Raw genomic sequence first — 27,421 nt, 5'->3', positions numbered from 1 at the left:
GAGTATTATATGGACTTCGTTTTTCTTTGATTCAACGTAAAATTTAAATTACCACAGGCCTATCTTGTTTAAAGGTGTTCAGCTATTTAAAAGACATGTTGCTTAATAGTGTCTTGCATTTTAGGTGTCTAAGAATGGTATCTCTGGGGAACTAAGCATTTTCTATAGGTTCTATACAAAAATATAAAATCATCTGAACATTTCCTTAAATTTTGCATTATGGTAAGCTCTTGGAAAGGTATGCATATAAGAACTCCAAGATAGTTGAAATAGTCTGGCGGATTAAAACAAACAAACAAACAAACAAACACTGGTTAATGGTAACAATTTTGGAAGAGCTTTTTTTCCCTTTTTAAACTATATAAAAACTAACAATACTAATAAAATGTCAAAACAGTCCTCTTAATCTTATTTTCAAGAAATGTCTACTGTGTGTTTCATTACATTTTAAGCATTATTTTTGCAGTCATTTGTCCACTTGATTGTTTACTCTTTTTAATTTTCTCTTAGAGAATTGAACTATGCACTGTGCCTACGTTATGTCTTAAAAAGTCCACTTTTAGTGACAGTTTTTAGAATATATTATAAGTAATAACTGCCATAATATGTTCTAAGAAAGCTGTAAAATGGCCCATCTTCAGGAATAGTCTATCTTGTATTTTAGTGTACCCAAACCTGGCAGGCCTGAAGGATTTTAGTGGTTTTGAGTGCACGTGGGTAGTGTGCTGCTTGGTCTTTTCTACACTTTTGTAGGAGCGGTGTCCTGCTTTGTTTGGCAGAAACCTAAAAATGGTGTGAGATGAGAATTGGTAGCCAAAGGAGTTTAAAAGAGTGCTAAAAAGCAAAAAGAGTACTAAAAAGCAGCACTGGAATGTTGCCAACCACTTATAATCTCTGTTTTCCCTGGTTCTAACATGTTATTTTTAAGCCAATCAACCATTGTAGTATTTCCAGACTTGTGCCTTTTTAAATCCTGGTACCAGGGTTGTTTTAGTAGTTAACGGGTTGATGCTCAAAACAGAATAGCCTTAATTTTAAGAGGGTCAGTCTTTGTAATGAGAGTCCTCTTGTCTCTTCTTTATCCTGTTCCTTCTAAAAATAGCAAGGAAGTAGGGTTTTGTGTAGAGACGTTTAATGCAAACTTCACATTTATATGTATGAATTAGCGATGCATGAAATTTCCTCCAGTCACTTATAAAATGTATTACAAATTATGGCAAGGGCATATTTATATAAATTAATAAAGCTGAAATGTTTTTTAAATGTGGTTAGGTATCTAACAAAGAAAAACAAAAATACATTTTTACATGACTTCTTGTAAGAGTGGTGATCTGTTTTGGATAGGTATTCCTTAATTAACTTTGTAAACTAATATTGAAAGAAATGCACAATGAGATTAAATCCACCCCAACACACACACACCCCTCTCTTCCTCTCATACCAACCACACTGCTCTATTTACCTGTCTGGGTGATTACATTCTTAAATGGACAAAAGGCAGAGTCCCTAAATAATTCTAAAATCTTTTTTGTCACCAGTGGCCTGATGCATTTTTGTTGTTGTTAGAAGAATATTTTTCTTCTAAAAACACTTCTCTCTAGATCACCCTCCCCTAATCATGTTTCTCATATTTTTTCACGAAATGATTTGGGAACAGAAATGTCCATTTATGGATCTATTTTAATCCTTGCCTTGTACAGTGGTTCTTTCTTACATTTCGTTATATTCCCACCCTATAGGTGTCGGTAACTTTTATTGATACCAAAAAAAAACCCAAACTCCACTTTGAGGACTATATTTTTTCTCTTCTCTTCCCCACTTCTAACCTTTGCAGAGTTTCATGTAGAAGAGATAATAATAATGACGTTTACTTACAATAAACACAAAGGTTTTAATGTTACTATTTTTTTTTTATTACTTTGCAGTTAGCACGGTCAAATGGCTATGCCCAGACTCTGAGGCCCACAGAGCCCCCCAGATGTATTTTTGATATTGTTTGCCTTAAAAAATATGTCAGCATGGGAGATGAGTAATGCCCTAGGTGATTACGTTCAAAAAAGAAAGCTTCCTAATCTTTTCAGTATCTTTGCTTTTCTACCCCAAGGAACAGTATGTACAACTTTCTGACATTTCTAGTCTATATCAAGAGTGGGATTTTCACAGACATCATCAAATCACCCGTTAACATTGACATCTTACTGTCTCTTTTGTTGTTTTAAGATTTTTCTTTCTGAAACTAGGACTTATGAAACATAATAATGCCAGTAGCTCTTCAAAAGAAAGTGCTTTCTCATGTATCACCTCATTTTATCCTCCTATCCTAAGAGATGAGACCAGGTACTGTTATCTTCATTTGAAAAAAATCTAAGCTGCAGAGAAATTAGAATTTGCCCTAGATCCCCTTAGGTTGCTAGCACAACGTAGATGTCCATCCCCCAAATGAATGAATACATTTTTCTGTAGAACATCTTGTGGGAAGATGAGTCACCAAATAGAGCAGAAAGAAGGAAATTTATATTTGAGTTCCTAATTGATTCTAGTCAGTGTGCTGGCCATTTTCACATTAGTACTTCATTTGTTTTTCCCTGCAACTCTAAAAGATAGATGATGGTGGTAGCTCTTTTACAAAAGAGCAAAGGAAGGTTCCAAATGTGTAGCATTATGTTGGGTGTTATGGAAATGGTATTAGACTTGGAGTTCTGTCCTCCATGTGTTTCTCAGTCTAGTTCAGGAAGTATTATAAGTACACGTTAAACAGTATCTCTCCAAAAGGACAGTGAGGTTAGGGAAGACTGAGATGGTCAGAGAAAACTTTCACAGTGGGGGAGACTTGTGTTGAGTCTGCAAGGACCATAAGAAGTGGGTAAGTGGAAGGGAGAGCCTAACACCCCATATGTGCTGAAGAGCAAAGCAGAGGAGAAACCATGAGTGAGCCTAGAGATTGTTCAGCCCAAGCAGATGGAGCCTGCTGGGGAGAGGGTGACATGTACCGTGATAGCTTGGACTCTGGCTACAGGAGGCCTTGAAAATGTGTGCAAATAAGACGAAATTCATCTGGTTCAAATGTCCCATTTTACAGAAGGGAAACCAAGATTTGTAGAGGTGAAATGATTTGCTTATGGTCACAACTAAGTAATAACAGAGCTGGGAAAGAAACACATACTCTTATTCCCAGTGCAGAATCAATCAATCCTTCCTTCCTGCCTCCCTCCCTTCCTTCCTTCCTTCCTGATTTATTTGTCAGAGAGAGAGAGAGAGCGTGCACGCACACGCACAAGCAGGGGGAGTGGCAGGCAGAGGGAGAATCAGGCTCCCCAATGAGCAAGGAGCCTGATGCTGGACTTGATCCCAGGACCCCGGGATCATGACCTGAGCTGAAGGCAGACACTTAACCGACTGAGCCACCCAGGTGTCCCTAGTGCAGAGTTATTTCTACCTTATGTTGTCCTTGAAGCTCTTGGTGGAGAGGAGTCTTGAAATGACAGTGCTGAGAGATCCCTGTTATCACTCTCAAAAACTTATCCTTATTGATGAAAGCTGTTTCTTAAAAAAAAAAGAAAAAAGAAAAGAAAAAAGATTTGTATCCCATTTTGTACGGTGGTGCTACTCGCTTGCACTTGGTAGCTGGCAGCCTGCTTCCGTCAGAGCACTTGAGACTCACTGGAGAATGGAAAAGCTCTTCCTCCCCAGCTTTGTGCTTATCCTCTTTCGGAACCCAGTGAGTCGGCTATCATTTAGTTGCTCTGTAAATCATCCTGTATCCCAGTACGCACAGATGACATGAGCACAAAATGAAATGACATAATCTTTTAAGGGTCAAAGGAAGGGGTAGTTTAGTGATTTAGGTTGTAACCACAGATGCAGATGTGATTCACACGCCATTTACCGTTTTATTATGTCCGTTATGTGCCAGGCGCTGTGCTGTGTTCTCCTCCCGCTCTAAAAATTTACACATTTGCAACTTACCACTACCGTAATGCCATATATGGGGAAACAGACTCAGAGAGGTTCAGTAACTTGCCCAAGGTCCCACTCCTAGTAAGTGGTAGAGCTGCTTTTGGAGCCCCCATTAATCTGACTTCCAGTTCCACCTTCCTTTTTCTACTTGGTCATACCGCCTCCATTAGATCCATTAGACTATAACTAAAGTAACCAAAAAAACTTCCAAATTTCTCTTTTTAAAAAAGATCTTATTTATTTGAGAGAGAGCGAGAGCGTGCACGAGTGGGGGCGCGGAGCAGAGGGAGAGAGAGAAACAGGCTCCCCGCTGAGCAGGGAGCCAGATGCGGGCTTGATTCCAGGACCCTGAGATCATGACCTGAGCTGAAGGCAGATGCTTAACCGACTGAGCCACCCAGGCAACTCTCAAAATTTCTTTCAAAAGCAATGTATATTAATTATAGAAAAGTAGCAAATTCTGATAACTGAAGAAGAAACCTACGCAGAAAATGAAACTCAAGTGCGTGATTAGTGTGCTTGTCTGTTATCTGCCCAGACCTTTGCTCTTGTTCCACGTCTACACGTTCATCCTGCTCTGCTTTGCAAAACTGAATTCCTTTGGCCCACTTTCATCCCTTGTGTTTCATCCTTGGTTTAGTCCTTTGGTTTGGTCCCATGAGTTAAGCTGCACCCCGTGATCATTTTCTACAGCATTTGATAACAATGAAGCACTTAGGCCTTGGTGGAGAGAACATTGGGAGTAGCAAGCTGGAGGACCAGGTCTTTGTTTTTGTTCTGCCATTGACTTGCTCCTTGCTGTGAGGCAAGTGATGTCTCCCCTAAGGGCCTTAGTTTCTTCATGGGTAAAATGAGGGGATTGGATTCGATCTCTCCTGTTCCTTCTGGTTTTGCTACTTTTGGTTTCCTAGTTAGGATTCATTTTCTCTTTGTCAGGCTCATGTAGATGAGGGAGTGAAGAGATCTCTCAGAATTCTCTGGTGAGTTTCTTGAGTAGATAGGCATTGCCCTGTATCTGGCAGTGTGTGACCTACTCTTGGTCCCCAGACATTTTGGGTCAATGTCATTCTTGCCAGTTGGATCTTTGAGCTTGGAATGTGAGAAACTTGAGTCCTAGGCAGATGAAAGGTTTATGGAAGGAAGCTTTGAGGCTCATGTAACTCAAGGTTGAGATGTGGTAGTTTGATAAAACTTGATTCCTCCCTGATGTCCTGTATGCACAGATGGAAAGGAAAAGCAGCTCTTAGGGGTGCCCTGCACTAGTGCTCAACACGTAATTGTTAGTAAGCTATACTAAATTGAGGATGACAGAATGTTCGAGTTCCATCTCTCGAATTTTATAATTTCAGAACAGTAATTTTCACCTTGTATCCATTATATGCTACTTTGTATACATTATTTATAATTCTCAAAACCACTCTGCAAAGTATTATTTTCATTTTGTAGGTGAGGCTCAGAGAGGCACAGTAACTTGCTTGTGCTCACAGAGCTAATGAGTAGCCTATCTGGGATTCGAATCTAAAGACCTGTTTCTTCTCTCTCCTGCATCATGAATCTCTGCCTCTGTTGAATCATCTCCAGCAGCCTGAAAACTACCTCTCCTCGTCATTCCCATTCAAGGACTGCCTCATTGTCTCTTCTTGGAAGAGTTAGCTGCACACTTCAGTTTATCCCACAGCCCTCTCCAGTCTGTCTTCTGCTTCTGTCATTCAACTAGAGCTTTTCTTAATCAAGGTTATCTGCAACCTCGATACTGCTCAGTTCACTAAACATTTTTTCTCTCTCATCGTGATTCATGGGTACAGTTGTCCAGTCCCTCCTGCTTGTTCTCCATTTTTCCTTTGATGGTCTTTTCTCCCTGCATTCTCTAAATGGGTGCTTCTGTAACCTCATCCTGGATCCTCTTTTGTTTCTCTGAATGCTCTCCGTAAGTGACCTTGTTCTTTACCATGGCATTAAATACGTCTGTGTGTAGATGACTTCAATTTATAGCTCCAGGCCAAACTTTTTCCTCTGATTTCCTAAGTAGTATGTTCAACATGTACTTGACATTTCTATTTTAAGGTTTCTCAGACTTAACATATCCTGAATGGAACTCTTAGATCTCCCCCCAAACTTGTCTTTTCTATCATAAAATGGTAATTTGCTGTCTTTTTACTCTCAGTACATCTGCAAGCCTGTCATTTACACCAGCTAGCTATAACTTGGAACTGTCCACCCAGATCCATTTTCACTCTCTCTACATGAGTTAGGCCTCCAGTCTCACCTGGACTCGTACACTAGCTTCCTGATTACTTTCTTTGCATGTACTTCTTCCAAACTGTTCTCCACATAACATTTACCCTTGTACACTAGACTGTTTTTCTCTTGATGAAAACCATTCAGTGGCTTTCCATCACCTTTACAAAAAAAATCCTAAATCTTTGCCATGACCTGTGAGGCTTTCTGTGCTTTATCTAGCAACTTCATATCATGCCACTTTCCCTTTAGCTCCTGTATGTTAACTGCACTGGTGTCCATTGAGTTCCTTGAACATGCCTAGCTCTTTCCAGCCTGAGACTCTTTCCCTAGCCCTTTCCTCTGCCTGAAACACCCAGGCCCTGCTTCTGAAGGGGTTACTCCACCTCATCCTTCAGGGTGAGAATCATTGTCACCTTTGAAAAGCTGTCTCGAACCTTGTTATCTGAGTAGGGCCTTGCCTTCTCTTCCATTTGCTTCTATCTTTGTTCTTGCTTTGGTTTCATAAAACACTGGTACATGCAGCCGTATGCTGTGTGGTACACTTGTTTATTATTCCTCTCCCACGTGCAGGAAATCTCCATAGCAGGATGGCTGGCCAATACTTGTTCTGGTGCCCAGTGTAGTAGTTGCTCGGTTTACAAGGTGGACAACTCAACTAAAAGGCTAATATGGATAATCCCATCTCTCACTGGAAGATTGGAATCACACTGTCTGTTGACATGCTTCATGCAATTTATACACTCAATCTGAAGTAACTTCGAGATTAAGCAAAATGCTGCCGGAGGAGCCTTAAATGGCTCACAGGCAAGTCAGCATGAATGTTAAAGTCTGGTTTGAATATTTGTTGCTTTTCTCCCTTGTTTTCCATATTCATCTAGGCCTTGGAAGCACAGCTAAGGGTGGTCTTGGCCCTGGTCTCCTGGGCAAATTTGGTTTCTCTTGCTTAGTGGGAAGTGGTGTGTTTGGTAAGACAGTTATCTGGATTCCTCACAGACTTGAGTTCCTTTAACAGAGTTGCAAGCTGCAGGTGAGGGAAGGGTTTCCTTGTGTTTAGTGTAGCCTGGTAAAATGGAGAGGACTTTGAACTGGAATTGGGCTTGGAATTTTGTGTTAGTCCTGATACTTTGAAAAAAACAAAACCAAAAACATCCCTGTGCCTCAGTTTTCCCATCTTAAAGCGAGATGTTTTCTGCAGTTCCTCTCAGTTTTAATCATCGTGAAATCTCTGATTCCTGTTAAAAAGTTATGGATTCTAATACTGGAGGTAAGCATTAAGACTGTAGCCTTTAACAAAGCAGACCCTTCCCCAAAGTCATTTTTGTGGAGGAAGCATGAACACTGTCCCAGAGCACGGCAGCAAGCAGAGAGGGAATGACAGATTCCTTGGAGGTTCAGACGCCTTCAAGTTAACCTCTGACTGCCCTTGCCTGACTTGTAGTTGATTGAAAATTGTCCAAGGAGAAAAGATTTCAGAGTTTGATGGTTTGGGGCCTCCTTTGTTTGTTTGTTTGTTTAAATGGCTTGTACTTCACCCTATTAGGAATTAAAAAGGTGAATCAACTGAGAATAACAAGTGCTCTCTCCTAAGCTGTGATTCCCCACCCCCGCCCAAAAGAATCATGTTCCCTTTACTGAGAGTATGAGCAGCTTACTTGGTCACCCGGAGGACTGTCCTTTACTGAAAAGATGCAACAGAGAAGAGAGAAAGGCAAACTTCCTTTCTCTACTCATAAGGATTACAAAAATGAGTTAGTCGGGAAGAGTCTGAGCAAATGCTTGATTTTAATATGAATTTTTGTTTTCCTTTAGATGGTAACTTAACAGCTTGCATCTCTTTTATTAATTGTTTTTATTATGGACTGACCTTTATAGTAAATGCTTATCTCACTTATTCCCAAAACCTCCTTTGGGTTGGGTGGTAGTTTCTCATTGTTATTGCAGGTAAAGAGACTGAGGTGCTTAAAGGTTAAGTAACTTGCTAAATGAAGGCCCAGTGAGCAAGTGATTGAGTTGGGATATGAACCAAGTAAATGAGTAATGAATCTTTCTTTGAGCCTAGGATGTCGCTAAAAGCATTTTCAGCATTTTTAATGGTAGTGAAAAGATAATGGGGAAATTAATGATACTCAATTCACAAACGAGTTGTGTTCATTCTGTGTCCTTTTCCTAGAGATCCTGGGTGTTTTCATTCAGTCCTATCAAAACCCTTTCCTTCTAGGATGTTTCATTTTAAAAATTCTAGAAGGGAAATCACACTCTGAGTTAAAATAATGAACAGTCATATTTTGTATGATCACATAATAGTATTTCATAAAAGCATGACCTATTTGTAACTTAGCATCATCGTGACCTGTTGCTTTTAATATTTTAATAATTCAAGTTTTTCTCCTCCCGCAGTGAGGCCCACTTTTCTCCCCAATCACTTTAATTATGTGAGCTAGAATCCTGTTTCTCACACATCTTCAGTTCTCAACCTTGTTAAAATTAATCATATAATCCCCCTTTAAAACATAGTATTAAATCACCATAGTAACACAGTATCCAAGCTTTATTGATAAAACATAACAGCCGTAAGAAGGTAGAGTTTGGTGTCCCCTGGACAGCTCTATAACTTTTATAGAAATGTGTTCCTTCTTCTGGCTTGTGTAAGGTGGAGGGATAGCATTACTTACACCTGTTTTATTACCACACTGCTTTTAAATTGCCACCTTGTTTTCGCTCACCTTCCTAGTTAAAAAAGGAGAGTGGAACACTTTCTTTTCTTTCGGAATTATTTTCTTGTACTCTCTAACCACTCTCTAGGGGATGGAATTGTTTCCTTAAACATGACCAGGTAGTTTCCTTTGACCTTTTTTGTGCTGGGATACCTTGAAAGTCTCCTTAATTTTCATTTGATTATGTGGTTTGTATAAAGGAGTTTTAGAAAGGAAGGCTATCCATATTTGAAAAACTAATTCATATCCTATCCAAAGACTCAATAAGCCTGCCTTTGGAAAAGGCCTGGTGAATGATTTTCATTTCTGCTGGCAACTTATAAAGTAAATGATAGGTGAGAGCACTGATTTGAATATTTTGTCAATTTGAGTGTATTTTGTAAAATACAATGCATGTAAAATACAATATAGGTTAATGAGTTCCTTTGAATAATTCAATGTCAAATTCCAGAATATTATGTTAGCATAAATTTATGTATTAGGATTTGAAATATTTAAGGTTTTAAAAAGGAATCCAAGCTAAGTGGTAAAGTGATTTTTTTTTTTTTTGTAAACTGATTTTAGAGAGTGGTCTTTAAAACATTTTGCAACTGCAAAAAAGAGTTTCTAGATTAATCTGATTAGCAATATGCTTTTTAATCGTTTGAAACATATTTCCTATTTTCTGTCACTTTATGTGTGGTGTACTGAATTTTGCGTTGATGTGGGAATTTTTAGCTTTTTTTTTCGCCTTTATTTCTTTAAAGCCTGTTTCCATTTCTTAGCACCTCGCATTGTATTTCTGTCTGTAAAATATATGTCCCTCATAAACTCAAAAATTCTGAAAGATACAGGAATGTAGGAAAGTAGCGGCTAACCTTGCTCTCTTGAATTCAGCAACTCCCCTTAGAAGCTCTGTGAACATGATTCAGTTACCTATCTGTTCAGTCCTTCTGTTTCCTTTTCTGTAAAATGGGAACAGCGTCTAAATTCCAGGGTTGATATGAGTAAGTGAGATGCTATATATCAAGTTTCTAACTTGATGCCTGGCACCCGGGGGACACTTAAATTCTGTTGCCATTACTGGTTTTGCCAGCCAGGGGAATGGTCAGGGGAGCGTCGTTAACAGCAAGCTGACAGAGCAGGCTTTGGCATCATAAAGACCTGGGTTTAAAACACAGCTCTTTGCAGCTCACTGGCTGGCACCTTAGGCAATGCTGCTTCTAGGCTATTTCCTCATCTATAAAATGAGGTTAATAGAATCCTCCTTTCAGTATTTGGTGGGATGATTAACAGGGCTATACCTGCCTGAACTCCATAAATGGAAGGCATGCATGGTAGCTCCAATGAGGTGATGAGGTGGTCACTATCTATAAAATGAGGTTAATAGGATGCACCTTTCAGGATTTGATGAGATGATTAACAGGGCTACCTGCCTGAACTCAGTAAGTGGAAGGTTTGGTAGCTACTTTGGTAGTGAGGTGGTCACTAGAATGGGCTGCTTGCTGGGTTTTTTTGTTTTTTTGTTTTACTAGCTCGCAGTCTGTTCCCTTGAAGGGTGTAAATTTTGAGTTCATTTATAAAGAGTTCCACTGAGAAAGGAAGTGTTACAGGTTCAATGACTTGTCATGATTAGATACTTTATCAAGAAACTTAGTGCACATTCATTTTTCCCCCTTTGTTCTGTCTTTGCTGCAGCCTCACAGTTAGCCAAGTTGGCCAGAACTTCACGTTCGTGCTCACTGACATTGACAGCAAACAGAGATTCGGATTCTGCCGCTTATCTTCAGGAGCGAAGAGCTGCTTCTGTATCTTAAGGTAAGGGATAGTGGCTATTGGCTATTGGCTAGTTCTGTGAAACAGTGTCAGCCTTTGCGTTGTTCCCCTGCAATTAAATTTTCCAGCTGTTCTTTTTATTTTTCCTATCTGTTTCCCACAAGTCACTGCACTTGGGGAGAAGGACTTCACAGTGTTGTTCTTGCACTTTAAGTTCTGCAGATAATTGTCTTTATTTATTTGCATCACATCCCTTGGGTGGGAAAGGGATCATTGCTTCTGTGGAGTCAGCATGGCTTCAGTTCCTCCTGCTGTTATCTGGAGCTGTCAGAAACTAGCCTGTTAGGCTTTCCCTTGGACATTTTGTGTATGTAAGATTATTAATAAAGTATGTGTCTGTAGCTCAGGACGTCTTGCAGACACTGATTGTGTCCTCCTCAAAGTAACACCCTTGCCCTCTTTGGGTCAGTGAGGGAGGAACTGTTTCCCAACTTGGCTACTTCTCTAGAGGTTTGGAAAAAGTACAGAATCCTGGAAGAAGGCTTCTTTCTTTAGGTCTTCTAAAGCCCCTTCAGACACCAGAGCCGCACTTGCTTAATGCTCCGTTTCCTCCTGCCAGAGGGGCAAGGTGTGTTCTGGGGTGGGGGGATGTGTGGAAATCCGATTTTGGAGCTGCTGGCTCTGTGGGCTCCTGCTGGGCGCCTCCTCAGGGGGAAGTAAAGGCATCCCACACACTTCTCCTCTCCATCTGCCTCGGTTAAGTAGGTGTCAGAGGGGCCTGCCTCCTGTCTCTCTCTGCTCATGTGGAGCAACCCAGGGCAGGACAGCGGGGAGGCGCCCCTGACAAAACCCGTGTCCCCAGTCTTGGGCTTGCGCCCAGGGATAAAAGGCCAGACTCTATGAATTCCAGAAAGAGTGGTTCTCTGGTACATTAGTTTTTGCACTTTCTTCTTCTCCTCACCATGGCGAGACCTCCCACCCCAGCCCCCCAAACACACACACACACACACTCATACTGTAGGAGAGAGAGGGGCTGACTTTTGAAGTGCCTTTGCTCAGTAACTGTCAGTCTGGACTACTACGTTTGCATTTCTCTACACAAATATTATTATTATTATTAATCAGCAAAGTCAGCTCTCTTCTTCACCAAGCTTAACATCTATAGTTCGGGCTCTAGAGGGCAACTGCTGGAGAGACCACAGGGAGGAGGTACAACCCGGATGCTCGAGATTAAATGCGTGAAGCTGGTCTCAGGCTTGCCTCAGTAGCCTGGCCCAAGCCTTACCCACCTGGAGTAGCAGAGTCTGCTGTAAATGAGTATTTACTTTTTGGTTCAACAGTGTGGGATTTTTTTTTTTCCTCTTTTTAAACAAAATTTTCTCTTCCGTTTTTGCCTAATGTTCTGTTTCAGCCTTGGCCAGGGCACCGCGTATTTATATAGTCATTTAGAGGAGATGAGGGTTTAAGACAAGTTCTTGAAGTTTTGCAGAAAGGTTTTTGTTCATTTGTTTGTTTGTTTCAGAATATTTTGGTTTACAGTGTTTCTTTCAAAGCTGCGATGTACATGTTTGGGGGGTGGGGTGGGACTCTGAACCGACACACTCATTCACTCAGCAAATTTCTGAGACTGGAAAACTGTTTTTTTAAAAAGTTAAATTTAAAAATTGCTCTCCTCTGATTCTAGTATTTGACTTTGTGTGTCTATATGTAGGGTCATGGGTGTCATGCTTACAAAAAGCTAGCTGATTAGGCTTCATGCCGCCATCATTTAGAATGAAAAATCGCAACAATTGGTATGTTTTCTATCCGTTATACTAGTTTGGAACTATGGGAAAAAATGGGTGGGTTAATTCATTCATTTGTTTGTCAGCCCTTAATTGAGTGCCTACTATTAGCTAGTCCCTGCCCTTGAGGAGTTCCTAAGACTAACTGGGGGGATGGATGATTATGCTGCAGAATGCTGTATATAATGTGTAGGACAATTGCATGGCATAGTGTCTCCTTACTGTGGATATTCTAGTTCCAGAGGATAATGACTGTGGTTAAAAATAGAGTCCAGATGAATTCTGGGACATGTGTTTCATGGGTATTCAACATGGATGGGGGAGGGAACTCCCTTTATCTCATCCAGCTTGTGCGCATGTGGAAGGTACACACAGTGGCACTTCCCCTGTGGCTTGGTTGGGAACACTGCTGAACTGAGACTGGCATATGAATGGAAGGGTCTGCTCTTAACCTTGGGTGACTAGTTGGCAGCATGTTCACTGGCGAGGTCTGCTGGGAGAACGCAGGTGCAATTTGGGTCTGGGTTCTCTTAGCACTGTTGGTCTCCTTGCCTTTTGGAGATGCTTGGTCTCTTTGCTTTTTTTTCAGATGCTTTCCCATTAGTTAACCAGTGCCTTGAGGTCCAGTCACTGTTCTCAGTGTGCCCAGTACTCCAACTTGTCCGCTCATAAGCCACCTGCACTTTTGCTTTCCATTTCTTCCCATGAGAGGCGTAACTTCCAGTGTTGGTGTCTGTGCAGACACAGCCTCCCCTGTTCCAGGATTTAGCTTCTTGGGATCACTTCCTCTCTGACTGCTCTCTCAGGCTCCTATGCTTCCTGGCCCATATAAGTTACTGGACCTTTCTGCCTTCACACATTTATCCATCCACCCAGAGCAGCGTTCTGCAGGCAGAGGTAATCATCCTCTCCTCTGGGTGCACCCAGCATGCTCTGCATACTTCAGTTACACACTCATAAACCTTGAGCTTCCTTTTACCTCTTCCTCCTATTACTCTGAAGTTAACTCTTTAAGGGTAAAGACTGTGTCTTACACAACTTTGTATCTCCAGCATTTAGTGCAGTGCTTGGCCAAGATGTTGTGTGCGTGGCTTTCAGAGACAGGGAGATGTATTCCATTTGAATGGAAGAACAGGACACTGTTCTCTGAGAGATAGGACAGGCCTTGTGGGACACTAGTTCAAGAGAAAATGTGAAATACAGTTATTTGTAGAGAGATGTGGTTCATATTCCTAAACTTATTTCTGTTCGTTGTAAGAGGTGTATCTTTGAATTTCACCAGGGAGATCTAGTTGTTGAGTGACAGGCATTGTGTCCATAAAGGACTAGGACATCAGTATTAGAAAACTTAAACTTCATTTCACAATGAAAGGTTCTTAGACATCCTTTATGCAGTCAGTACAAGTTATTGGGTTCATTGTAAGACGCATGGTCTGTTCCTTCCCCATAGAATGTAAGCTCCATGAAGCCTGGGATCTGTTTTGATCACAGATACACCCAAAGTGTAGTGAGGGATGGCTATGCCTAGTAGGCACTTAGTAATACTTGTTTTATGAAGGAAAGAATTCCTGATCAATAAGCCCTGTGTTTAAACATTTTTTAAAAGTTGGTTTAAATTCTATTACCAGCTGACTTTGACAGAAATGTAGTTGTGCTAGAGTATAAACAAGTCTCATTAACAGAAATACCATGGTATGTAAAGTCAAATGCATTATTTCTTCCCACAGTTGACTAGTTCTTTCTATTAAAGTGTTTCACTTTTCCTTGAGATTTGCCATAATATTATTTACCTGTTTGCTGGATCGTAGTCAATACTGGATTAAAAGCACAGCTAGGAGAACAATAGTTATGGGTAAGTCCTTCTTCATTATAAACGCAGGAATGTGAGAGAGAGCAGTAGCATTTTCGGGTAGCACCAGCTGAGTCTGATGTGTGGTATACGTATTTACCTCTGAAATCTTTCAGATAGCATAAAATGACCTGGAACCATAATTTTTTCACGGCTTCTGATTTGTCCAAATGACACATGTTCCATTAAGGCTAAAACTGTAATGAATATGTTATTTATAGCCAACTTTGGTTTTGGAGGAATAGAAAGAGCCTAAGAGTTCAAAGCCATAACTGTGTTGTTTGTGGGGGTGGATTATGGGAGATATGGCACACAATAATTAAATTTCTTTACTCTTTATTAGGGAACTTTAAAAATAATTATGTTCTACAATTTTCTCCTTTATGTATAGGAATCTTATTTAAGTCTTGAGAAAGTTTGAGTAACTGTCATTATACCCATATAAAACTGTTCAGAACCTGTTATACATTTTGGGAAGAAATAACTTGTTTCATCAAGACAATATCTAAGATTTTTTTTAGTTTAACATTTAAATTGTTATTCAATTTGTAGGTATCTTAGTACCTAGTATATACCAGGAATGAGCAATGTGTAATATTTGGTCTTTGGCCTTTATTTACCCAAAGATGAGCAAAAAAGATGGTCTCATCCCAGCTTCCCCTATGAGAATCCTGTTCGTTTAAGATTTTGATGACCTGAACTTTTTAAACTTGGTGTTATAAACTGAAAAGAATATGTACTTTTGGTCCTTTATCAAATTTAAAATTTAATGTGCTTCTGGATGCACCATTCCCGGGTCACCTCTGATTTTGATACCCACCTCCTATTTCACTTCGGCTATCCTTACGGTCTTAGGAGCCACGCAATCTTTGGGATGGGCCTATGTAAACAAGTAAAATAGGCTGTGATGAGTGCTATTTTAAAAAAATATGTATGTGCAAGTTTCTTTGGGGTCATCGATTAGGCAGTGCCCATCTCTGGCTTGAAGAACTAGGGAAAGTGTTGCTGATGGTTTCCAGTTAAACTGGGTCTTAAAGAATCACTGGGGGCTTGCCTGGAGGAGAATTGGAGAAGAACTTTGTAGGCAGTGAAAGCTGGCATGTTAAGGCCCAGAGAAATGAAGGGTACAGCAAGATGGAACACTGATGTGAGGGCGGTGGCAGGAGATGATGCCATAATGTCTTGGGGCTAGGTTGGGAAAGCCCTTGTGGGACATGAGCAAGAATTTGGATTTTCCCATACCAAATGGAGCATCATCAGATGATAGGGCAGGCATTAGAAACATTGATGTTTGTGGACCAAAGGGAAAATGGCTTTTTGTACCTGAAATTGCTATCTGCACATGGTTGGGATTTTCTGGCTGTTGTTAGAGGGATGCTGCACATCACTCTGGGGGTAGCACTCTGATGTAGATTGGAATTTTCAAGCCTCAACTTTAGGTTTGTTTGTTGTCATTGTTGTTTTAACTATAACAATGGAATATGTTCCTGGGACCTTGTTGGGGAATTCTTGTCCTCCTTTCCATGCAAGTTGGCATATGGGCTTGTGTTTCGACATTAATTGTGTTAAGTGATAACCATCTTCCTTCTGGAACACTTTCTGACTTAATGGCAGACACAACTATTGCGTCCTTTTTTATCCGCGTGGTACTCATTTCTATAAACACAGAAAAGCTCAGTTTTCACAGAGGGAAAAAAGAAGCTAGAAGTAATAAAAGAGTCTGGTTTTAAGAACTTTGGTTTCTCTAACTGTTCCAGTATTTTTAAAACAACACATACAGTTCAGGAGAAAAATCAAAGGGCTCTTTCCTTAGGCAGGTGCAGTGGCAGAAGCCCTTTTGGATGGATTGTGTGTTAGCTGCTTTGGTTTAAAATAAGTATATGGGGGATGGGGAAGGGAGTTGGGAAGGAAGGCTGTGGGGACAGCTCCCAGATTTTTACCTTAAAAGCAGGTGCTGCTGAAATATTCCAGAAACAGATGGAATCTCCTATTCTTGTTTTAAGCTATTTATGGTTGTCTCGCCTGAGGGTACCCTGCTATACAAAACTGCACAGCCTGATGTTTGAGGGCAGTTTGGGCATCAAAGCTGGGGCCCCTCTGGGAGAAATCAGCCTTTCTTCCCCAATACCTTAAATACCATTTGGAAAACCTGGATCTTTCATACTATTTAACAGAAGACTTTCCTCTGCTTTTCGAATATTTCCATCTCTCTGGAGCTGTTTGATTTCTTCTTAATTCCTCCCGTAAATGTAGGGTGGGTACAGTGTTGTCTTCTGAATGGTCAGCTGGGAGAAGGCCCAATTGCTCTGACAGATTATAATTCCCCCCATTGTGGATCTGTCAGCAGCTGAACCCATGGGTTGGGTCCTGTGGAGGCTCTGGTTTAGTAGCCCTAGGACCCTTCCTGAGATCTTCAGTATTTTGAAAGGCTTGCATGGGAAGTGTGCTCATCACATCAGTTTGTGGGAGGTGATAACTTTTTTTCCTTAATTAAAAAAAATGTACTGGTTGGGGAATGTTGCATGTTTTATTGCCACACAGATGCCTTCATGCTTAGAAACGTATAATCCTCTGGGGAGCCACAACTCAACAATAGTAACAAGCTGTACAGTTTCTGAAAAATCACCTTTGAAGAGAAGAAAGGGAAATAAATGAAACTGACCTTTTTCTCCTAGCGGCCTGCTGTTTGAGGGCTGGGAAGCTGGTCAGTTGGAAAGACAGGTGTGTCCTCTGTAGCAGCAACCCGCCTCAGGGCTGTCTCCATGGAAGGAGGCTTCTTTTCTCCTCCTGGTCCTTTTCAAAGGACACCAGCCTAGCTCAGCCTTCCCTCAAGCAACTTGAGCCCAGCATTATGGGTATTTGAAACTTCAAGACTTTGGCTAAAAGAAATTCTTCATTTTGAGACTGAATGAGTTGGAGATGACAAGAGACCATGATATTTTCTTGACCTGTTTTAAAAGCAGAGCATTTAGACAATTTCCTTGTCTTAATGCCCATGAAGCTTACTATAGAGCAACAAGTGAAACCACCCTAGGAACTCAAAAAGCGCACTTTGGTTCTTTTGCAGGCCCCCCCACCCCCCCCCACCGCCCTCCGCCATATACCACTCATTGCTACCTCTAGCAATTACTGCTGATGGTTAATGTTGTTATAGCATTTTATAGATGGGTAGACTAAGTCAGGACAACTCACTACAGAGGATTTGGAAAGGAGGGGGGGAATGATCATTTGTTAGCATTTATTTGATATACCAGGGGGCTTACATAATTCTCATTTATTCTTATTGCAACCTTATGAAATTATCTCCATTATAGAGAAGTCGGGGTTGAGACTGAGGGAGATACAGTGACTTGCCTAAGATCTCACCAGGAGTAAGTGAGGGAATTTGGTTTGGAACCCCAAATCCAAGCCGAAGCTCATGCTCTCAATAGCTTTGGGCATATTTCTAGTAACTTACTTTTGACCCTGATTCAAAACTCAGATTTTATTTTTTTGCCACCAAAGCAGCCATTACGAGTTTCAAAAGTTTTTTCATCTCTCTGTATGTATTTAGTAAAAGGAAGCTTGATGGGTAGTTTGCCACTGCACAATGATTTCAGAGGTGAGCTGTCAAAAAGAGTTCTTAGAAATAATACACTACAGCCCACCCTCATTTTATAAATCATGAAATTGAGATCTAAAAAGAGATTCTTGTCCCAAATTATTTAGCTGGTTAATAGCGGTCTTTTTGACCCCCCAGTCCAGAGTTTGTCCAGGATATGGCAATGATTCTTCCAGCTCAGGAGAATAAGGCCAAGGCCACCTGGATCTAAGGTTTTTCTAGGCTCAGTAACCTCCAATTAACATCAAGGCCAGCATCATTGAAGTCTGTGTGAACTATCCAACCGTATGATTATAAAGAAAATGATCAGTTCTGTTTAAATCTGAAGCAAAGTATGTTTGAATGGAAAACCAGTAAAACTGAGTCTGCTTTCTGAAAGAGTCTTAAGAATTCCCCATGAAGAACCTTTTTTGGGAAATGGAAAACATTCTGCAGGAGAAGCCAGTTGATGCTTTTTAGTGGAGTTTGAGTGTCAGCAAATTTTTTGGACACCCCCCCCCCCCCCAAGCAAACCACTTTCTTATAACAGCAACAACAAGCAGAAGGCATTTATTTGAGCCTTATCTTTGCTTTTCACTGGGCAGGAGGTAGAAAGGAAAATAACTCAATATGCTTCACACCTAAAATTGCCCTTTGGATCTAAGCTGCACTCTTATTTTAAGAGCAAGTTAGATTTGTGAATACAAAGAGGAGTCTGAATTTAGGTTGTCTGGCCCTTCCAGTGATCAGTTTAGAAGCAGTGGGAAGCCTAGCATTTGTCCCTCATGGAGAAGCTCCAGGAGACTGAGGTAATTGTGTACCTCTTTACATCATGTCAAACAGAAAAATCATTATGCCATCTAACGTTGGAAGATCCTAGAATTCTCATAATCAATTATGAGCCACTTATTTTTAGGATGTCATTTTATGTGATTATGAAGATATACTTTCTTGTTAGAGGAATTTAGAAAACTTGAGAAAAGAGAAGCGATTTATAACATGCCACGACTTTAATAGTGACTAGAGGAGTTTTCTTCCTTGAATGGGATCGTGCTGTATAGTTTTGTATCTAGTCTTTTCACTTAGTATAGTGTAAGCATCTTTGCATATCATTAAATATTCCTTTCCTGAGAATGTTTTTGACTGTGTACTTTGTGTGAGGTTGATTTATAAGAGAAGAAAGCTCTTAGGAAAATCTGAGAAAGTATTTTTTGCTAAGACTTAGGTTCTTTTAAAAAATGCATTTGTTGTAGTGACTTTGTCATTTGGCTAATTACTTTGGTAATTTTGTTAACAAAACAAAACAAAAACCCCACAAAAAAACAAAACCTGTCAACTACTTTTTATCTTAACGCGTGAACTTACTACCAAATTCTTGACAAGGAGAAATAGTTATTAACTTCTGAAAACAATGAACATAAAATATGGAAATAGTATCAAAAGTCTCCATTAAATCAAGTGGTAAATAAAGTACTTAGTTTACTTTTCCTCTCCACATTTCACTTTGTACATTTACATCTTTAATTTTTTTCATCAATATGAGTTGTGTTGTGCATGGCAAAAACAGTAATGTGGCATAGAGGGAATATTTTTAAAGTTAGATAGCAATATAAATTTTGAGTTTTGAATAATTACATTCTGAATGAGAACAAATTACACATACCTTAAAACTTTATGTAGAAATGTACGGACTTTTTAAACATTGTAGGTAAAATTAAATTCTGTCTTACAGTATGCAGTGGAAATTGAGTAGGTTTTTATTTCTTATTCATGGGATAGGAAACTACCAGTAATCTTCAGCACAACCAAGGGCAGTTGCCTTTAACTCAGTTCACAGGTGTTAGGCTGCCACTGTGGAGATTTTTAATCCCTTATCTATAACATAAAGCAATATTTATTATAAAATTAATTCTGAGAGGCATCATTTATGGTTTCTAATCCATTCTATTTCAAATGCCTTTGAAGTAAAGTGGGTGGAGCTTTGTATGTGGGGTTAATTGTCCCATTGTTCATTTATTCAGTCCGGTATTTTAACTAGCTCTTTATGTGTATTAATGAGCCCAAAATGCAGCAAAAAATCCTTGACTCTAAAAACTTAGTATTAAGAAAAAAAACTTACAAGTGTGGTGGAAAATGAAGTTGGGTGAAATTTAGTGCCCTATACTTTTTTTGTCTGAGCTCTTAATGACTGGTTTCCTTTTTTTTTTTAGTTTTAGTCCCATAGGAAAGCAAGAAGTCTTTGGGGGACTAAGAAACAAAAAGCCACTGCAAACAAAAACAATTCCAAGCCAAAAGACTTAAGGAAGTATATTTGCATCTTTTAGAATTTTTATGGTCACCTCTGTTAAAAAATGTCTAATTCTGGATACCAGTTTTAGAGAAATTTTTAGTTAGTACTTTTTTCTTTTTTATTAGTATATGAAAATATACTAAATGTTGATCATTCTCATTAAAGATAACCAATGTTTTCTGACCACTGGAGACAGTACTTGTTTTTATATCTTTTTTTTTTACTTTTCATTAAAATTCCCCAGAGATTATAATTCTAGATCTTTTTTATTTGAAGAGATAGTTAACTTTCATATAGTGGAGTTCCTCCCTGAACTCACCCTTTCCTCAGATTCAGTACTTGTCTTGTAATAGAAAGAATACTTGTGCTATATTTGATTTTTATAATAAAAAAAATCTTAAAAATTGCCTTTATGATAAAAATGTTTTCACTTATTGATCATTTATCTTTGTCTCAGTTACTTCAGTGGTGGATTGATGATGATGCTAATTCAGAATATTGTGGTGAAGATTAATTAAAACAGTGAAGACTTGATAAAGTTCTTTGATTATTGTATCTGCTATGTAAATGTTTAATTACAACCCTGCGCCTGCCTTTTCCAAATTGTGAAATAAAATCTGCAAATAGAAAAGTGCACGGAGTTCAACACCACCCCCCCACCCCTCCCCACAACTTATATATACATAAATATATAAATATTTATGTATATGTGCGCACATATGCAAACGTAAGTACACAGTAATAATTATATAACAAATACCTATGTAATCACCACTTAAGAAATTTCTTACACCCAGATAATCTTTGTCACCTATGTATGTATCCCTAAATAATGTGGTATAGCTTTCTCTGGTTTTGAACGCTGTATGAACTGAATTACACAATTTGGAATTAAGTCTTATTTCTTTTGCTGAACACTTGAGATTCAACCATACCGTTGCTTAGAGTTGTTTTTTTTCTTTGCTCTCTAGCATTCCACATCATATGACTATACTATAATCTGTCGAAGCATTCAACTGTAGGTGGCCATTTGGGCTGCTGCTAGTTCATGGTTTTTATGAACACTTTTGAACAGGTAGCCTGGTGTACACAGGCACTAGGTTTTTTGGTATATAAACCTAGGAGTTGAATAGCTATGTCATAGGATATGTTTCTCTTCGATTTTATTGGATAATGCCAAATTGCTTTCTAAAGTGGCATTGCCCGGGCGCCTGGGTGGCTCAGTCATTAAGTGTCTGCCTTCGGCTCAGGTCATGATCCCAGGGTCCTGGGATCGAGCCCCGCATCGGGCTCCCTGCTCGGCGGGAAGCCTGCTTCTCCCTCTCCCACTCCCCCTGCTTGTGTTCCCTCTCTCGCTGTGTCTCTCTCTGTCAAATAAATAAATAAATAATCTTAAAAAAAAAAAAAAGAAGAAATTAAGGGCAAGAACCACATCTTATTCCTAAGTACCTATCAGAATTACTTCATCACGTCAAATGTTTATGAAAAATTAGATGAGGGCGCCTGGGTGGCTCAGTTGGTTAAGCGACTGCCTTCGGCTCAGGTCATGATCCCGGAGTCCCGGGATCGAGTCCCACATCACGCTCCCTGCTCGGCGGGGAGTCTGCTTCTCCCTCTCCCACTCCCACTGCTTGTGTTCCCTCTCTCGCTGTGTCTCTCTCTGTCAAATAAAGAAAAAATAAAATCTTTAAAGTGGTATTGCCATTTTATGGTTCTGCCAGATGTGTGTGAGTACTGCCATAGTCCCACACTGCTACTGCTTACTCCTTCTTAAAGAAGACATGCAACCTGCTCCTCTTTCTCAAAGCCCATGAGATCTAGGTATTGTCCTTTTTCACTGACCTTATTGTCTAAAGAGGCATTGCTAGAGAAAGAGGCAGCCTGTGGGGAGGTGGGAGGAAGGCCAATAATCCCTGAAAGGTAAGATGAGCTCTGAGGTGCATGGCCTGGAGAGCATGGTCAGGAGTCCGCACAGGGCTCGAATCCTAGAGCTGCTAATGCGGACATGTGCTTTTGGGTGCTCCACTTACTCTTTTTGAGCCTTAATTTTCTCCAATCTACTTTTTTGGTGAGGATTAGAGATAATTTAAGTGAAGATCTGGCAGGGTAGTCGTTGGCACCTTACAACATCACACAGTGCTAGAGTTACTACTAGAAGGACAGACCAATTTGTAACATCACGTCCTTGTCATAGGTGTTATTTGTGTGGGCGTGTACATAACCAAGTCTTTTTTTTTTAGATTATTTATTTATTTATTTGACAGAGAGAGAGAGATACAGTGAGAGAGGAAACACAAGCAGGGGGAGTGGGAGAGGGACAGGCAGGCTTCCGATGGAGCAGAGAGCCTGATGCAGGGCTCGATCCCAGGACCCTGGGATCATGACCTAAGCCGAAAGCAGACGCTTAATGACTGAGCCACCCAGGTGCCCCTACATAACCAAGTCTTCATGAACTTGGTCATGTCAACTTAAAGATGACTCTTGGTGGCTATGAGGTTGGCATTTACACTCTGTTGGTAAGGGAAGGTATAAAATGGTCCAACATTCCTAGAAAACAATTGGCAATATATATTCATAACCCTTAAATTATTCCCACTTTTGGAAATCTGTTCTAAGGAAAACTCAGGAATATATGTATAGGTCTGTGTATGAGGATGTTTATTGTAGCATATGGAATGAAAAATTAGAAACCATTTGTGGAGGGGGAGAGCTAAAGTCTGATACAGTGTCGCCATTAAAATGATGTTTTTGGTGATCCTTTAATGATACCGAGAACATTTAGGACATAATGTTATGCAGAAGAAGCAAGAGATAAATTATATCTGTATTTTGTAAGGAATTCATAGAAAAACGATGGTTGATTGGATAACAAAGTATTAACAATAAGAATAGTTAGGTAATGGAATTATGGGTGTTCTCATTTTCTTCTTTTTAGTTCTTCTGGCAGTTTTATCCTGTCATGCTCAATACAAATATTCATTGCACCACAGTTTATGTATTTTTTAACTTAGAAAAACGCGTATAGCACATGATTCCAAATATATAGAAGTTACAAACAACATGCCTTAACTACCAAATTGATGACTGATGCTCTAGCGCGTTTGTCTCCTCCCCCCCCCCCCCCCGCGCCCAATTATGTTATAGATTTGACCTCTGGGAAGATCCATGTTTTGAGCCCTGGGAAGATCTGTGTTCAAATTTTGATTCTACCACCTACTAGCTATAGGAATGTAAGCAAGTCATATCACTTTTCTAAGCCTGTTTCCTCATCCGTAAAATAGAAGATATTTCCCATGGTATCTGTGAGGATTAAGTGAGATGTTTGATGCTCAACTCAAAGTCATTATTCCTGTGTTGCCTTGCAAGATTTAAAATAGCACCATCAGTTGTGAAATGCACCATTGATGTGAAAATGGCTTTTCAGGGGGGGAAAAGAGGGCTGTATTAAGTTTTCAGATTGATTTCAAGAAGCATCTTGATTTTGAAAATGTTAAAAGTGAGTTAGAGTTCATCTTAATTGAGAAATGATTGTATTAATTTCTGTCCTATAGATTATAGCTGTTCTCCACTCACCTAGTTGACCTTTAATTTTCTCAGAAATTTCTTTCTTATTTGTGTAAGGGGACTAGGAACCTATTCCCAATGCGTGCCTCAAACCTGCTTTTTATGGCCTCAGGATCTCTGTCATAACCCGTTTTATTCTTTCACAAACTGAGCCCCTGGGGAGCTGTCTGCACTTTTCAGTGTGATCCAGCTGAATTCCTTCCCTTCCCCACTCGAGCCCTTTGATTTGCCAGGTTTTTGTTCATCTACCCTAAGGATGGACTGAGATCGCTGAGCTCAGCCTCTCTTGTGGTGCAAAGTGAGAATTGTTTTTAATTGGGCAGAAACATGTGGAAGGATCAGGAATATCTCAAGGGATTACAGAGAAATTCCAAATTTGTACTACTTACAGCCTGTGTTTAGAACAGGGTCTGCTGGGAATAAATGTTAGTTAGTGTGGCCTGTGACCTTAAAAACTGTTGACATGGACTTCAGCCAGAAACTAGCCACAGACCTCCTTTGTTAAACTCATTCATAGCTCCTTGAAAACTCTAGTCAGTGAAAGTTGCCAGCTCCAATCTAAGCAGAGCGCTTTTTTTTTTTTTTTCCCATGCTTTGGAAACAGAGGACGCCCCTTAACCAGCAAGGCTTCTTTAATAGGACTACATGGCCTTAAACGCAATTGGAATTGACAACTTCCTGGCTTGGGTTTGCCAACTGGCAGGGCTCTGAGGCCGAGGGGACAAACAGCGTTGGGGCGCTGTGCACTTGTGTTTGTGTATGTGCGGGGGAGACTGAACTCCAGAGCATTGCGATACCCCTTCACTCCAAAAGCCACACTCTGGCCTGAATTGGACACGTCTTCCTAGTGTTCTGGCTGGGACAATTTAGAATTCTCTCTCAATATAAGGAAAAAAAAAAAAAAAGCTGCCCTTTCTTTTCAGTTGAGCCTAGACTTTCCCTTCTCCCCTCAAAACCCTTGATTTAATCTTTTCATTGGTGTTGTGTTGGTTCAAATATAGAGTAAGAACTTGCAACTGAGATTGGGGAATTGTTGGTTTTGAATGGTGCTCAGCACCCACCGCCTCTGGAGCTTTATGTAACAAATTTTAGTTTCTGTCAATCTGAAGGGGCAGCCAGGTTATCTCTTCATTTTACTTATCGAGGAAACTGAGGCATGAAGAAGTGAAGCAGTTTCTTATCCCCTGGTCTCTATCAAAAGGAATCCTAAGAAAAGGCCTTAGACGATTTATTGCCTCTGTAAACCAGCATCTTAATTGAGACAAAAAACTAATATTTTTCCTAGTGCTTGTCTTTAATCCAAAGACTATCTGAATTTAAAGACAGGGAGGCAAATAGAATGTTTTGAAAAATGAGTAAGTTGATCATACTAAAAAGAGGAAGCAGTTATTCTGCTTACAGTTTATTTAATACTGTAACATGTTGATGGTGGGTAGGGAGTCTATCTTAATTATCAACTGTCATCCCGAGATACACAGTCATATCTGTCCATCTCTCTCTACTTAACCATTTGTTAAATTTTGGTTGTTGGAAAATAATATTTATTTCCAGTTATGCTGTTGAAATTGTTATTTTTAACATAAATACTCTAGCAAAGCCATCACTTCTAAAAGCTGCTGAGGGTTGGTGTGATTTCAACCAGGCATGTGTGAGGGGAAAAAAGGAATGGCACATAGGCCTTAGGAACATGGAAACTCTGGAAAGAGAAATTATATAATTTCCTAGAGACTCTACAAGAATTTAGATGTAATTAAGAGAGAACACCTACGAGTACCTGATCTGTAGGCGCTCCATAAGTATTTGTTGAATGAATAAAATTTCTCATTCCCAGTTTGCCTTCCTCAGCACCCTTACCTTAGAGCATTTATTCCTCCCACAGAAGGTAGATGATGCCCTCATGCTGAGTCACCTAAAGTTCTAAAGTAAAGCTTTTAGATTTAGTCAGAACTAGATTTAAGTTCTGACTTACTAGCCATGTGACAAATCAAAACACTTGACTTTTCTGATCCTCATTTCCCACATCTATAAAATAATGAGACCTACTTTGTAAAGTTGTTAATACACTGGTAGAAATGTTATCTAAAACATCTAATTTGGGAGTTAGTAACAGAATTTTTTTTCCCCAAAAGGAACTTACCTTCATCACATGCTTCTCTTTTCCTTCTATCAAAGGGAATCATATGAAAAGGTCTCAAATGCTTTGCTGTGTCTATGACTCTCACTGCTCATTCAGGGAATGTAGTTACTCTGTAGACCAGCTAAGAGTGATTGAAAATGTCCCAGACTCTACATAGAAAATCTTTATAGAGACCCCTTTCATTATTACATCTTTGTTTACATTTAATACTTTGTATTGGAAATTTTAAATGCTGCAGATTTGTGTAGGTTTCTAATGCCAAAGACAGAAGTAAACATTTTTTTCCATAGACTTTCTTGCCTTATGTAGCCTTTGTGTCATATGGTAAATTAGAATGGTATTTCACTTTGTGATATTTTATAAAAATGTCAATACGGTTAATAGTTACTATTTGCATTAAATTAAAAAAAACCTTAGTGACCTATGGAAATTGCTTAATGGTTGTTTTCTGTACACTGTACTAAGAATAGATTGTTAGAAAATATATTTAGATAGATTAAATAGGTGATTAAGAAAGCCAGATTCTCCTTTTGCTTGCTTTTTGACAAAAAGGAAACGCTCGTAATCTTAGAACATTAAGCAGTACAGAGAATTATGTAGAATTCTTCAAACCTGTGTTAGGCGTTCCCCTTCATACAGGATTTCACGATAAGTTCTCTCTTTCTTAAACACACTTAAAGGTTGTTTTTATAAGAATTAATTCTAAAACTCCTCCATATGAGCTGATGAATCTGTTGGGTTTTATAACCTTTGTATTTATTGTGTGAGTCTCACCCTTGGTGTTTAGTGTGAATAGCAAGTTATAGGAAGCCCGTTTTCTGTCTCCTACATACCAGGGGATTAAGAATGTGCTCTGGACAAGGTAGAGGAGGGTGAAGAATTCTGGTGTGTAGAGAAGGGAAGATTATTTGTCAGATTTCATTTTACAGGACTGTTCCCCCCAGAGTTCACAAGATGAGAGCATGTCATCTTTTTTCCTAAAGATCTCCCCCTCTAATGCTACCTCATTTTCTAAACTTTCATTAACAGCTCTTTGCAGCTGAAGCAAATATTTTAGATCTTTCTTGTACTCTTCTCCAGCTGGGAGTGTCTTTCACACATCAAAGCCAGATATGAGCCTCTCATTAAAAATGATACTATGAGTTCATCATCTCAGAAGAGTAGGACCTGAAAACTTGAGCTAACTTTCAGCTACAAGTCAGATCTAAGCTGGACTGAGATTTTTCTGTGGGTTACCTACCACATATCTTTTCTCAGTTTGTCACTCCAGATGCTGTAAAGTCTGCCTTTCCCCCTTTGTTTTGTTGTATCTGAAGATTATCTTTATTTGGAATAAGAAGTTAGTTTTAGAGCTTAGAAAAGATAAGTGCTTGAAAATTTATTCTTAATAAGAAGATAAGGAATGATGAAGCTTAGAAGAAAGCCCAGGGTATGCTTGTTCTTGTCCCTCCTTCCTCTCCTACACGCATTCTGTGCTAGGTCTTCTTACTCCCCAGCTGCACTGCCTGGTTTAGTATCTGTAAGATAATTATTTAAAACTTCTGAAATTA

At 39.6% G+C, this 27,421-nt stretch overlaps 1 protein-coding gene across 12 annotated transcripts in view; it reads left to right on the top strand.

The window, feature by feature from the left end:
• Window positions 1–27,421, top strand: part of DENND1A (DENN domain containing 1A) — a 489,873-nt gene that overhangs the window by 146,402 nt on the left and 316,050 nt on the right. For 11 of the 12 annotated variants that reach the window (XM_081803556.1, XM_081803552.1, XM_081803550.1 and 8 more), the window contains one exon: window positions 10,590–10,709. In XM_081803556.1, the coding sequence (XP_081659682.1) occupies window positions 10,590–10,709 (120 nt within the window). Of the gene's footprint in view, window positions 1–10,586; window positions 10,710–27,421 lie in introns of those variants that run through there. The other variant, XM_081803555.1, reaches the window with a different exon arrangement.

The sequence above is a fragment of the Leptonychotes weddellii genome, chromosome 14 (assembly GCF_054177405.1).
Source record: "Leptonychotes weddellii isolate Sample4059 chromosome 14, ASM5417740v2, whole genome shotgun sequence".
Taxonomy (NCBI): domain Eukaryota; kingdom Metazoa; phylum Chordata; class Mammalia; order Carnivora; family Phocidae; genus Leptonychotes; species Leptonychotes weddellii.
This window is presented reverse-complemented; position numbering and strand designations above follow the sequence as displayed.